A 15,464-nucleotide genomic window follows, 5' to 3' on the forward strand; every position below is an offset into this window, starting at 1 on the left:
GGCATATGCTGGAGACTGCCACCCAACAAGGGTGAAGGTTGGCTTTGGGCCCAGGAAACATCATCCTTAGAATACCACGTGAAGCTAAGGATAGGGCTCCTTATAGCAGATACTTGCTATTGGCTGAGGGTGGGAGGTGGGTGGTGGGACATCACTGCCTGACAGGGTCACATGGACATGGAAGTCACCTGGAGAGGTTGTTCTGCTACTGTGTGGGACATTCCCCAGATACTTGCCCAAAAAATAACCCTGAGAACTCTGGGTGGATATGGTCAGATACATACTGGGCCAAGGTCAGACTCCACTGACCCCTCATGGGGCAGAGGTGTTTTTGTCTTCTTGTACAGCTTCATCTCACCTCTTCTCTATGCAGCCTGGACCCTCTTCCTGACAATACTGTGTGGGGCTTCCTTTCACTTCTTCCTCATCCTCCACTGGGGAGCTGAATTCAAGGGGGAGTGAGTCTTTATGACACAGAATGCAGGCTGAGGATATCATGGGGTGCCCCAAGGTCAGGTATGCAGAGATTAGGACCCTCTGAATGGTGAGATTTCAGGAATAGGAATCAGGACAGCTGAGCTGAACAGATCTGATCTCCACTTCCCTGTTTAACTCCATTTTCAGTAAAAGCCGGACGTCTTAATTGTTATTCAGTGTTAAAGGGTATGCCACACATGAGCCCAGCCTCCCATCTGAGAACAGGCCAGTGGGTAGAGACATAGTATCCACAAGACATTATACAGTGTGAGTGCCTGAGAGAGAACAGAAAGAAGCCCAACTATAGTCAGCACAGCACTGATCACCAGCCATGCCCAGGAGCAGTTGTAAGGCAAGAACAGTACATGGGCTATGTAAGCTGGACCACAGGAACAAAGCTACTGGCTTAGCTTAGAGCACTACAGATATGGCAGCAAAAAGTGGAGAGTTCATGGCTATCATGACTCTACACTGTCACAGGTAGTCACCATAAGCATGTGGCTTGTACCTTCCAGCCTGTTTCTTGGAGTCTTCAAAAACACACTGATGTTAATTGGGGGCTCCCCTGATTCAGAAGCAACAATCATTATCAAGAGAGAGCTCAGCACTGTTAGTCATGTGCTCAGTGTCCTCCAGCTGTCTTTCTGGGTTTGTCACACTCAGCCAAGTGCTACATGTCCCTAAACTGTGATTCTAGAGGTTATTACCATTAGCATGCCTCCCATAACTGGGCTGTTTTTCTAAGACATGGGCCCTGGGGCCTGATGTCATAATGAGCTGTATACACCAGTTAAGATTTGAAACTTTCTGTGCCTAGAGCCCTTTACTGAAGAGGAGTGTGATGCTTCCCACCTTCCTTCACAAGAACTCCTCTGAGGGCTTGTCTTAAGGCTACTATGGTAGCTTGAATGTAATTAGCCCCATAATCTAATAGGGAGTGGCACTATTAGGAGGTGTGGGTTTGTTGGAGGAAGTGTGTCATTGTGGAGGCAGGCTTTGAGGTTTCCTATGCTCAGGATACTGCCCAGTGTCTCAGTCAAATTCCTGTTGCCTGTAAGATGTAGGACTCTCAGCTACTCTTTCAGCACCACATCTGCCTGCACAATGACATGCTCCCCGCCATGGTGATAATGGACTGAACTTCTGAAACTATAAGCAAGCCACTTCCATTAAATATTTTCCCTTTAAGAGTTGTTATGATCATGGTGTCTCTTCACAGCAGTAGAAACCCTAATTAAGACAGCTACTATTTCTGTGATGAAACACCATAACCAAAAAGCAAGTTGGGGAGGAAAGGGCTTATTTGGCTTGCACTTCCACAGCACTGTATATCACTGAAGGAAGTCAGGAAAGGAGCTCAAACAGAGCAAGAACCTGGAGGCAGGAACTGAAGCTAGAGGCCTTAGAGGGGTGCTGCTTGCTGGTTTGCTCCACATGGCTTTCTCAGCCTGCTTTCTTATAGAACCCAGGACCACCTACCCAGGGATGGCATCACCCACAGTAGGCTAGGCCTTCCTGCATCAATCACCAATTAAGAAAATATCCTATACAGACTTGCCCGAAGCCCGATCTTATAGAGGCATTTTCTTAATTTAGGCTCTGTCCTCTCAGATTGTGTCAAGTTGACATAAAACTAGCCAACACAGGGCTGGAGGGTATGAAGATGCCTCCATCATTCACTCCCATGCCTTGCCTGAATCAGTATTTGGATGTGGAAGATCTTGACTGGAGTTTACTATTCTCAGGCTCCAAACCCTTCTTCATATTTAGTATAGAGACTAGTAGTTATGGATCTCAGAATCAGGTATCTGCTGTCTTTTGGGGCCAGGAATCATGCTTTCAGACTGACATAGGGAACTCTGATCAATATGTGGGGTACCCATGGAAAGCAAGACCATGGGCAGTGCCATGGAAGGCACAGGGTGGAGAGCCAGGTGAGTGCGTGCTAGGATGATCACCTTGTGCAGGGACTGTGGAGGCCCATAAAGGTTTCCTAGTGAGATCAGAGCTTGCTTTACCCAGCAGGGCTGCATTAGAGGATTGCTTGACCACATGCATGGTTACTAAGTGATTGGAAGGGTCTGCACTTGGCTGAGCTAGGGGGAAATCTTTTGTTCCACCCCTTGGCCTTCCATTAAAAGGCCCTTTAGAAGTGACAGGAGGGGTCAGTGGATATGATCCAGGTCCTCTCAAGGCTATCCTATGTTTCTATCAGTTTCTCTCCCCTCTATCGTATCTAAATTTCTTATTTCTCACTCCTCAAGAGTACCCTGGGGAAAAAGGTGGGAGCCAGTCTCTCAGCTGGGCTCCCACAAGGGACAAGTGGATCTAGAACACTGAGAAGGTCAGGTCCCTGTAGATGTAACCAACCGTCTTATTAAATAAGAAACACAGTACCAATGCAAAGAAGAAAGCCAAGAGATCAGAGCTAAGAGCCTTACCCGCCTGCTGCAGCTATCCTCTTCAGCCAAGAGACCTCTCCACAAGAGAGCTACTTCCTGTCTGTTTGTCTTTATATAGACTTTCTGTTCTGCCTTCTCATTGGTTGTAAACCCAACCACTTGACTGCCTCGTCACTGCCTGTCTGTACAGACCTCCAGGTCTTCTATGGTTGGTATTGAGATTAAAGGCTTGTGTCTCCATGCTGGCTGTATCCTTGAACACACAGAGATTCGCCTAACTCTGCCTCCCAAGAGCTGGGATTAAAGGTGTGTGCCACCAATGCCCGGCTCTGCTATGGCTTGCTATTAGCTCTGATCCCCAGGCAAGTTTAATTATTAACATACAATTAAAAGCACATTTCAGTACAAACAAAATACTACCATATTTCCCCTTTCCTATTTTAATAAAAAGAAAAAAGGAAAAAGGTTATAACTAACATAAGAAAAACTATATACAAAAGTACAATAACTATATACAATATATACAAGTAATAAATACCCAAACAATGTCTAGTCCATTTGTATTTGACAAATTTAGAGAAAATAATTCCATTATCTATCCTATTTTGGTAAGTCCAAAATGTACCTAATTCACTTTCTATCCTAACTAGTCTTTAAATATAACTAACTAATCTTCAACTATAACTAACTAATCTTCAACTCCCTCAGAGACCCAAGAAGGAAATAATATTACCTAATAAAAAATAAAAACAGAAGTGCATGCAAGCAACTTTCAAAAAATTTGTGAGTTGACAGAAACAGCCAGCTGCCTGGACAGTCACCTGAAGTTTCTCCGCAATGTTGGGGCATCATCCTGAGCCTATAGGTTTAGCATATCTGACAGACTCATTTGTGAAGTAGGATGTACACAAGGTCAACAGTTCAACCTCACATTGGGTGAGAGCAGTCCATGTACCAGAAACCCCTGAATTCCACTAGTGTCATGTCATGATTCAGGATTTTAAATTCTGGAAATTGTTGATGAATTTTTAATTCAGTTGTCCATTCTTCTTGGCTGTGTATATATGGCTTCATCTCAGCATCCCGTTCTTCTCCACATCCCTCTATTAAAAGCCAGTCTACTATTGAGAGGCATGAGCTTAGTTGCTCTTCAAGAATAACTGTTTCAGCTGCTGTTCCATAGCACATCAGAAGCCATCAGCCCACTGCCTGTTCAGCTGCCTTCAAAGAAAAGGGCACTGTACCTTTTCCGGATTGTGAAGGGAACTTCAGGGATGGTGCCATATTGTCCTGGCCTCCGAAAATGCCTTTGGATAAAGCCATAACCACACTTGTTTTGGCAAGAATCGGTAGTCCTTTGTTTCATGTCCTGTCTGTCCATTTTGTCCTGTTGATTTGAGGTTACTTTGTTGTCCAGTGGCTAACTTTCACCACAGTGAAAGTCAACTCCATATGCAGTTTCTTCAATGCCCATATTTTCTCTGAAGTAGATTGGTACTTCCAGGAGCCAACATGTCTCATAGTCATAACAAAAAAGAAAAATTTTCAAAGTTATTAAAACATTTTAAATGCCGTATTCTGTAGGTCTCTGAAGGGTTTGAAGATGACCTGTCTATCTAAAATATATCTGCTCAATCTTGAAAACATACCTAATATGACTACAAGTTCTATTGTAAAGTCTAACTACTAACTTTCATTTCTTTATATCCTAATAGTTGGTAATAATAACATTTAAGGATCAGAAAATTGCATTACATTGTTAAATGAACAGTATAAGTACAATTAGAAATATACATATAGCATTTTCTAACATTATCAATTTCAATATATATAATTTGTATACAATATAAAACAATCCAATCCAATGTAAAGTATTTAAAACTAGTAATTGTCTTTTTTTAAACAAGAACCTTAAATCTAATCTCCTTTGCTTAGCCTTTTTCCTAACCCTTGACAACAACTTGTAACCAAACCCCCTAAACAATGAAATTTATCCCAGACCCAAAACCCATTAAAAAGATCAAAAACCACCCGCCCCACACCACCTCTTTGGGAATGTGGGCATCGTATTCTTAAAATTGCTTCCTGCTGGGTATGGGCGAAGTTATCTTTATCCTGAAAGAAAAATTTTAGGTTAATTGTCAAATTCTAGGAAAGGTAACTATATTCTTCATTATCCAGTCTGTGTATAATGCCAAAGTTCAGGATTTATCTCAAGTCCTTATTCAAGTAGGATCAAAGTCTGGATCATCAAGTCTCAAAGACTGGATCATCTCAGCTAGCCCTCTCAAAATTGTTCTGAGCACTTTGTAGTCCAAAGCTGATCTGTAGATGATGTTTGTCAGCTTAGTGATATTATTATTGTCCATGTGGAATTGTTGTTGTTGTGGGGCCCCAACTTCTTCCTGGAGACTTCAGTTGATGTTAGGCCTGGCCGTGATTTCCTACAGAAAACTGATAAGAGACTTGAACACAAAGACATATATATGCAGCTAATTGAAGCCTTTTTTCTTTCTAGAATTAGTTAGTACTCTATTATGACCATTCATATCTTAACAATGTTTAAAATGTATATAGATAGATAGATAGATAGATAGATAGATAGATAGATAGATAGATATTAGTCTTGTAAATTTTGATATAAAATTTATACTTTAAGAAAAGTTTAAAGAATCAGAATAGAATCAAAGAGTTGAGATTAGTAATAGAATAGTCCCTTAATTAATTTGGCTTTTCTCCTGTCCCATAGCAGAAGATGGCTCTTTTCTTCTGGCATGATACAGGGAGTTTGCATTTTCCTTTTAACAACAAGCTTGAATTTAAAGAAGGAGAGAGCCATTCTCCAACTCCAAAGTCAGCTTTAAATTTTAATTGAACTGGGACTATTAGAAGACCAATAGTGTTAAATTTCTTTAGAGAAGAGCAGAAACAAACATTTAGGAAGACATAAAAAAATTTTAGATGATATACCCATACGCCATTTCACTCTGTTTCCTGGGATAGATGATTTGTCCCTTTTCTTCAGTTGTCTCATTTGTCTAGTGTTCCTCAGATTCCTTAACCTTTATTCTCCTAAAAGACAAAAACAAAAACCTTTCCCCAAGACTAATTTTGGGGATGTTCCTTTTTGGCAAGTTATTATCTCATTAAATGAAAAGGCATGTGTTACTGGTATAAGTTAGTTTAAATTGAATGTTCATGCTGGTTGATGAACTATCACCTCCTCTAATTAAGAGGTTTCTCTTGTTCAAATCGAACCTTTATCAATTTTGATGGTACCCACAGCTTATCTTCTCCTGTAGAAACAAAAGCAAAACCTCGTCCCCAACGTAACACATATCCTAGTTTCCATTCTGAGGTCAGCACATCCTTAAAGTATATAGGCTGATTTAATTCTGTAGTTTTTTCTATTATCCAATGTCTCTCTGCAGCTGTTGTTCCTTTTCATTGGCATTGAGAAAATTCAAAGTTAATAGAGCATTATGCAGTCTGGGGGTTTTTGTTACCCCTTTCTGTTTATTTAGCATATCCTTTAGAGTTCTGTTTGATCTTTCTATAACTGCTTGACCTGTAGGATTATGTGGTATGCCTGTAATATGCTTTATATTGTAATAAGCAAAAAACTGTTTCATTTTAACAGAGACATATGATGGAGCATTGTCAGTTTTGATTTGTGCAGGTATACCCATGATGACCATAACTTCTAGCAAATGAGTGATTACAGAATCAGCTTTTTCAGAACTCAAAGCAGTTGCCCATTGAAATCCTGAATAAGTATCAATGGTATGGTGTACATATTTCAATTTTCCAAATTCTGAAAAGTGAAACACGTCCATCTGCCAGATTTCATTCCTCTGAGTACCCTTTGGGTTACATCCTGCTGGTAATGGCATTTGATTGTAGAAGGAACAAGTAGGACATTTCTTTACTATTTCCTTGGCTTGTTGCCAGGTTATGGAAAAATCCTTTTTTAAACCTTTACTATTGACATGATATTTTTTAATGAAATTCGGAGGCCTCCAGCACATTTCCTATCAATAATTTATCAATATCATCATTGCCTTGTGCTAGAGGGCCTGGCAGACCAGTATGGGATCAAATGTGAGTTATATATAAAGGATGACTCTTTTTCCTGATTGTATCTTGTAATTGAATAAATAGTGAAATTAATTCTGAAGCATCAGGGATAAATTCTGCAGTCTCAATATGTAATACTACTCTTTCAGCATACTGAGAGTCAGTTACTATGTTGAGAGGTTCAGAAAAATCCATTAATACCAACAAAATATCATACAATTCTGATTTTTGAACTGAATTATAAGGACTTTGAACCACTTTACTTAAATTTTCTGATTTGTAACCTGCCTTTCCTTGTTTGTTGGCATCTGTATAAAATGTATGAACTCCAGATATGGGTTTTTCCCACATAATTCGAGGCAAGATCCAATCAGCTCTCTTTATAAGATCAATTCTATCGCTTTTGGGATATTTGCTGTTAATTTCTCCCAAAAAATTACTGCAAGCTCTTTGCCAAGGTTCACTTTCTGTCCATAATTTTACAATGTCCTCCTTAGTTAAATGTATGACAATTTCTGCTGGGTCTATTTCTGCTAATTGACGAAGTCTCAATTTTCCTTTCCAAATCATGTCAGAGATTTTTTCCACATAAGTTTTTAATTTTTTATTTGGTTTATTTGGTAAAAATATCCATTCTAATATAATATCTTCCCTCTGCATTAATATTCCTGTAGGAGAATGCTTAGAAGGTAAAATAACGAAAATGCAATCTACCTTTGGATCAATTCGATCCACGTGCCCTTCATGTACTTTCTTTTCTACCAAGGCCAATTCTTTCTCAGCTTCAGGTGATAATTCTCTTGGACTATTTAAGTCCTTGTCACCTTTCTATTCTCTCTGTTTCATCATCCTAACCAGCATGATTTATTCCAATGGGCATTTGGTTATTTAATTGCTCTGAGTAGGGGTTTCCTCTATGACTGCAGGAAAGGTTTGAACTAGATTTGCTATGGGGGCCTTCATGAGGCTCCTCTGGGAGTTTCCCGAAGACTGAAGCAAAGGATTACCTTGTCTGTCCTTTGTTGATCTACATTCATTTATGTCCTTGTTAAAAAAGGTTTTGAACAAATTATGCAGTTCATCATTTTTTACCCCAACAATAGTTCGTAGATGAGAAATATCTCCAAATAATCTTTGAAAGTCATTAAGAGTCTGTAGTCTATCTCTCCTAATTTGTACCTTTTGGTGTCTAATTTTTTGTAGCTCTATTTTATATCCTAAATAATTAACAGAATCTCCTCTTTGTATCTTTTCAGGAGCAATTTGTAATCCCCAGCAAGGCAAAATTTTCTTTACTTCTTCAAACATTCTTTCTAAAGTATCTGCATTTGAGTCAGCTAGTAAAATGTCATCCATATAATGATAAATTATAGATTTAGGAAATTTTTTACATATCACTTCCAATGGCTGTTGTACAAAATACTGGCACAGAGTTGGGCTATTCAACATTGCCTGTGGGGTTACCCTCCATTGAAATCTTTTAACCGGTTGAGAATTATTATAAGTAGGCACCATGAAGGCAAATCTTTCTCTGTCTTTTTCTCATAAGGGTATTGAAAAGAACCAGTCTTTTAAATCAATAACTATGAGAGGCCATCCTTTTGGTAACAGAGTAGGCAAAGGAATTCCAGATTGTAGAGATCCCATTGGTTGAATTACTTTGTTAATTGCTCTAAGGTCTGTTACCATTCTCCATTTACCAGATTTCTTTTTAATAACAAATACAGGATAATTCCAAGGGCTGGTTGATTCTTCAATATGCTGAGCATTTAAGTGTTCTTCTATCAGCTCTTCTAAAGCCTGGAGTTTCTCTGTTGTTAAAGGCCATTACTGAATCCATACAGGCTTGTCTGTTAACCATTTTTTAAATTTAACTTAATTTTATTTTACAATACAATTCAGTTCTACATATCAGCCACAGATTCCCTTGTTCTCCCCCCCCTCACCTTCCCCCCAGCATACCCCCCATTCCCACCTCCTCCAGGGCAAATCCTCCCCTGAGGACTGAGATCAACCTGGTAGACTCAGTCCAGGCAGGTCCAGTACCCTCCTCCCAGGCCAAGCCAAGCAACCCTGCATAAGCCCCAGGTTTCAAACAGCCAACTCATGCAATGAGCACAGGACCTGGTCCCACTGCCTGGATGCCTCCCAAACAGATCAAGCCAATTGACTATCTCACCTATTCAGAGGGCCTGATCCAGTTGGGGGCCCCTCAGCCATCTGTTAACCATTTTAAAGGTAGAGCTGTTGGTGTCTTTGGAAGATCATCACTTGTTGTGCCCTGTTCTTGTATAATATGGATGGCTGGTGACCACTCATTAGAATAATATCTTCTAACATTTCTCTCAGAAACACGTGCTAGTTTATGATTTGTTTCTGAGATTGGAGGGATGTTAATCTGAGTATTCCATTGTTGCAACAAATCTCAACCCCACAGGTTCATAGCTATGTTAGCCATATATGGTTTTAATTTTCCTCTCTGTCCTTTTGGACCTATACATTCGAGCCATCTTGCACTCTGTTTCACTTGAGATAATGTCCAATTCCTAACAGTTGAATGTTTACCTCCTGAAGAGGCCAAGTTGGATGCCAAAATTCTGGTGCAATTATGGTAACGTCCGCACCTGTGTCTACCAGACCAGACAACAAAACACCATTTATTTTTATCGATAATTTTGGTCTTTGTTCATTAATAGAAGTTTGCCAAAAATTTTCTTTATGTTTTCTCCTGAATTTTCTGTTCTCTCTGTTTCATCATCCTGACCAGCATGACTTATTCCAATAGGCATTTGGTTATTTAATTGCTCTGAGTAGGGGTTTCCTCTACAACTGCAGGAAAGGTTTGAACTGGACTTGCTATTGGGGCCTGCATGAGGCCCCTCTGGGAGTTTCCCGAACACTGAGGCAAAGGATTACCCTGTCTGTCCCTTGGTGATCTATATTCGTTGGTCCAGTGTTTTCCCTTACCATACCTTCTACATACTCCAGAAGGAAGGGGCATTCTGTTGCCAGTGTTCCTTGAAGAAACATTGTTTCTAGGAATGACCTGTTTACAGTCCCTTTTCAAATGTCCTTGCTTTCCACATCCAAAACATCTAACATTCCTCAAACCTTTTGAAATTGCTTCTCCTACCCACATATCATCATGGTCATGAGCCTCAACATTAACTGTGCCTCTAATCCAATCTTCCAAAGGTGCAGATCTTGCCTTTAATGGCCTGATTATTCTTTTGCATGCTGTATTCGCATTCTCAAAGGCCAAAGATTCAATTATTATCTGACTAGCTTCTGAATCCAGGACCATTCTCTTTACTGCTAAAGCCAGTCTTTGTAAAAAATCTGTGAAAGATTCTTTTGGGGTTTGTATAACCTTTGTAAATGACTCAGTTTTTTTTTCCTGGTTCCTCAACTCTGTCCCATGCATTCAAGGCTGCTGTTTGACATAGAATTAGGGTTTGGACATCACATAAACATTGTGTTTGTACTGAAGCATATTGGCCTTATCCAATAAGCTGATCCTGGAAGACTTGTATTCCTTTATCCCTCCACTGTTTTTCTATGTTTTTAGCCTCATCCCTGAACCACATTTGCCACTGGAGCCTTTGACTGGGTTAAAGAACAGCCTGTGCCAGCTCCTGCCAGTCCAGTGGTATAATCCTATTATATGTTGACCAAGAGTTTAACATTTGCTTTACATATGGGGAATGCATGCCATAAGATACTATTGCCTCCTTAAACCTTTGTAAATCTAACATTTCGATTGGAGCCCAAATATTTTGTGTAGTCTATTGATTAGGCAACTGCTGTACGGTTACCGGATAAATTAAGGGTGACTGTGTGAAAACAGGCTTTCTTTCTGTAACTTTATGATCCAATCGTTAAACAACTTCACTGTTAATTTCTTCTGTCTGAATTTTTACAGGTGTAACATGTTTTTCTAAAACTGTTATCCTGGTACTTAAATTGACTATCCTTTTAAATAGTAAAATGAGGATAAGCATAGTAATAAACTGCATAATTCGATCAACATTAATCTTCTCATATAGTTGTTCCATTGTCAGACTGCCTAAAATTTCAAACAAAGCCCAATTTTCTTCCAATGTACACATAAAACCCATTTTTTTAATGTGGAAAAAATTCTCTTTTAAATAGTTTCCTTTAAAATATCTGATATGTTAAGTGACTTACCAAATCTGTGTAGAACAGTAGAAATCCAAGGGAATTTCAAAACAGCCACCTAGTGTCTGTGGTGTGAATCCAGAGAGAGAGAGAGAGAGAGAGAGAGAGAGAGAGAGAGAGAGAGAGAGCGAGCGAGCAAGTGTAGCCACAAGTTCTGGCTATCCAGCCACGTGTTCCCGCTTGAGCCGAGTCAAGGCTTGGCTCTGGCTTCCTTAAGCTCCGACCACATGCATTGGCTTTACAGGCAGGGGCCCTGTTTGGCAGGGCAGGCCTAAGTTGTTTGTAGCACCAGCTTTAAGCAAGTAACTCCAACTGCATGCAACTGCTTGGGGCTACAGTCAGTCTGGCCTGAGGCCAAGCCGACCTTGCCCCGAGCTGGGCCCGAGCTAGGGAGCCCGTCCACTCAGGCCGGAGACCCGACCTGCTGCCAAGCCAAGCCAAGCGGTTTTTAATGGATTCTTGTCACGTTGGGCACCAAATGTAGATGTAACCAACCGTCTTATTAAATAAGAAACACAGAGCCAATGCAAAGAAGAAAGCCAAGCGATCAGAGCTAAGAGCCTTACCCTCCTGCTGCAGCTAGCCTCTTCAGCCAAGAGACCTCTCTGAAAGAGAGCTACTTCCTGTCTGTTTGTCTTTATATAGACTTTCTGCTCTGCCTTCTCATTGGTGGTAAACCCAACCACATGACTGCCTCATCACTGTCTGTTGGCTGTATCCTTGAACACACAGAGATCTACCTAGCTCTGTCTCCCAAGAGCTGGGATTAAAGGCATGCACCATGAACGCCCAGTTTCTGCTATGGCTTTCTATTAGCTGTGACCCCCAGGCAACTTTATTTATTAACATACAATTAAAATTACATTTCAGTACAAATAAAATACCACCATAGGTCCCAGTCTTAAGCATCATAATGTGCCCTAAGAGCATGGCCACAGGTCCCTAGGGTAATATGAGTTTACCACAAAGCTTGAAGCAGAGTAATCTGTCCACTTGCACTGATCATCAAGGCAGGAAAGTAGTCTGCCTCAGGACTGCAAAGTGGCTGGCAGGCACCTGGGCTTCTGTCTTGGCCCATACCACTCTGAAGTGAAGGAGTCAGGGCATTTGGGGAGTTCCTCTAGGAACAGGCCAAGGGCAAAGGAGAAAGACCATTTGTCCTTTCTGAATTCTCTGCTCTGCAGGAGAGGACTGGGGTCTGGGAATGGGGTAGCCACCAGGGGCCTGCTGATACCTGGTGACCATGGAGGAAACATACAAAATCAATCTCTCTCTCTCTCTCTCTCTCTCTCTCTCTCTCTCTCTCTCTCTCCCTCCCTCCCTCCCTCCCTCCCTCCCTCCCTCCCTCCCTCCCTCTCTCAAATTCAAGACACATTTTGACTCTACACAGTCTCAGTCTCACACTGTCACACATATTCAATTCAAGCTCACCTTTAGTGACACACACTCATGTTCAATGTATTCTGAGAGACACACATGCTCCTAACATTCAAAAACGCACTCATTCACAGTCAACGACAGTGACCTCATTCAATAGCAATACTCATACATTCATTCACTGTCAGGAATGCATACACACACACACACACACACACACACACACACACACACACACACTCCTCCACTCAGACCAAGGGATAGGCTGAGTGCTATGATAGGCTGAGATGAGCTATCCCTGCTTACCCTTTTTTGTTGTTTTGCCATCCAATTCTGTGGGGGTGCTTTCAGAGGAATCAGTTGTTCACTCTCTGTCCCATGAGTAGCACCCAGTTTACCTAGTCCCTAAACATCCTTCAGTGAAGAGACTTGAGTTGGGCTCTGCTTACTAGTAGAAGTAGACTAAACAGGATGAGTAGACAAACACCACCCCTGAGTCTTACACAGCTTCTGAAGGTAAGTCCTATTGCATGTGCTAATCCTTGTAGACTCCCCTCTTCACTATGTTTTCTAGGTAGATGCCCTCTGCCACAATACTCACTACACTGTCGAGGATCCTGAGGCCTGCCTGGCTACTGTCTTGTACTCTCCCTTTTACACATAACTTCCTTATTCCTGCCCCCTAATTTCTGAAAAACCATGTAACCAGTATATCCCACAGCATGAGCATCTACCCAAGGGACTGCCGTAGCTGTTCTTTGGCCAATGTTTACCCAGCCACTGCTGCCACTCCACTTTACCCCAACAGTGGTCGGATGCTGTTGCTTTTCTCTTGGCTGTAGCAAAATACATGACAAAATCAACTTAAGAAAGGAAGAGCAGATTTTGGCTCACAGTTTGACGGTATAGTCCACCATGGTGAAAATAATTGTGGCAGGACTGTGAGGCAGGTGATCAAATCGCATTTAAGTCAGGAAGTGGGAAGCAGTGAATGTTCACTTATTGTCATTCAGTCTAGTACCCCAGTATATAGAATGATGCCACCCACATTCAATGTGTGTCTTCCTTCCTCAATTAATCCAATAGAGACATGCTCAGAGTCTTGTCTCCTAGGCTAGTCTAGATCTTGTCAAGTTGACAACATTGACCATCACATTACCACAGGCTGGAATTACAGTCCCATCACAAGATGAGTATCAACTGATCTTTTGTCATCCTCCATCCTCCCCTCCAGCTACTAGGGCTGTACTCATGATTTCTGGGTAGGACCCACTCAGGTAACAATGTATGCATTTGCAGGAGAATAAGTGGCAGGAGCTGACTTAACTTCACATTAAGAAGCAAACCAAGAGCTCAAACTGTGTAGGAAAGAATCAAGCAGAGCCTTGGCATGGGGCAGAACCTTGGGCCCAACTACCTCTCTACATGGAGGAATTAACCAAGGACTGACCTCCTCTCAGTCTCCCCAGAACACAGGAGAGAAGGAGAAAGAGAAGCTGAGCCTTCTGAACCTACTTTTGCAGGGATTATGGGTAACTTGCCTCCCAAGCCTCATTCTTATATCCTGATTCCTTGAACACAGGTATAGCATGTCATTGGCATGGTCCAGCCAGCTCTCGAAAGACTGACCCCCACAGCCAGGCTATTCCATCCCAGAGAAGTGTCTCAGTTCCTGGTAGGCCATGTTTTCCAGGATAGGCTGCAGGGCTTGGCTCCACTGCTGGGTCCAGGCTCCAGCCCCATGTGCCCCTCCTGCCACATCAAAGGCCCCTTCCTCACCTGAACCTCCTGCCTCACCTGCGGCTCCTGCCAATCCCACAGCTCCTATAATGCCTGCAACTCCCATGTCACCTGCAGCTCCCTCCTCATCTGACATTCTTGCCTCACCTACAGCTCCTGCTTCATCCTCACCTATAGCTCCTGCTTCACCCACAGCCCCTCCACCATCCACAGATCCTTCATCCCCTGCAGACCCCTCATCACTCCCAGACCCTTCATCACCCACAGACTCCTCATCACCTGCAGACCCCTCTTCACCTGCAGACCCATCATCACCTGCTCCTGCCTCTAAAACGCCTCCTTCTCCTGCAGCTCCTACCTCACCTGCAGCTCCTACCCAACCCATAGCTCCTATAACACCTGCAACCCCCATGTCACCTCCAGCTCCTTCCTCATCAGACATTCTTGCAGCCCCTGCCTCAACTACATCATCTTCCTCATCCATAGCCCCCTCATCTGACAGTCTTGCTTCATCTATTACTCCTGCCTCATATATAACTCCTCCCTCATCCTCTGCTCCTTCCTCGTCTGACACTCTTGCCTCAGCTGCAGCTTCTTCCTCGGCTGCTCTTCCTGCCTCACCTGCTCCTCCTTCCTCACCCTCTGTCTCTTCCTCCTCTGACACTCTTGCCTCATCCTCAGCGCCTTCCTCAGCTGCTCCTCCTGCCTCACCCACAGTCCCTGTCTCATCTACATCTCCTTCCTCAACTGCAGCCCCTGATGTACCTGAAGCCCCTACCCCACCTGAAGCCCCTTGCAAAGCTTGCCCATGAGCCTGTGCAGGGAAATTGAATGTACCCTGTAACTCGATATCAGGGACCTGAGGCAGGAAGATCACAGTCCAGGGCCCCCTATCACTTGGTATTTGTCGGGGGATCAAACTTTGGTTCAAATTGTCAGCGAATTCAACCAAAGCGACCTTTGCCCCAATCTCCTTTCTGAAGACCGTGCCAAGCACTCGGTACCTGCCCAGGGGCCTGAGGGCAGCCTGCACAGCCTCCTGGAATTCTTCTTCCTCACAATCATCAGGGATGCCCAGGATAAGCAGTGAACGCTGGGCATTGACACCCATCCCCCCGCACCAGTCCTGAAGAATCGCCAGTGCCATAGCAGTGGACTTGGAAGGGAACATGACCAGACAGGGATGTGTGCTGACTGTAACAGCCCCTCTTT

The 15,464-nt window shown here is 42.5% G+C and overlaps 1 protein-coding gene across 1 annotated transcript; it reads right to left on the reverse strand.

The window, feature by feature from the left end:
- Positions 1–13,968: 13,968 nt before the first annotated feature.
- On the reverse strand, positions 13,969–15,464 carry LOC131900226 (paraneoplastic antigen Ma6E-like). Its single transcript, XM_059251563.1, is given in 1 exon segment — positions 13,969–15,464. A coding segment is annotated over 1 exon segment (1,455 nt). The 5' UTR covers positions 15,424–15,464.

This window comes from Peromyscus eremicus, chromosome X, assembly GCF_949786415.1.
Source record: "Peromyscus eremicus chromosome X, PerEre_H2_v1, whole genome shotgun sequence".
NCBI classification, from domain to species: Eukaryota; Metazoa; Chordata; class Mammalia; order Rodentia; family Cricetidae; genus Peromyscus; species Peromyscus eremicus.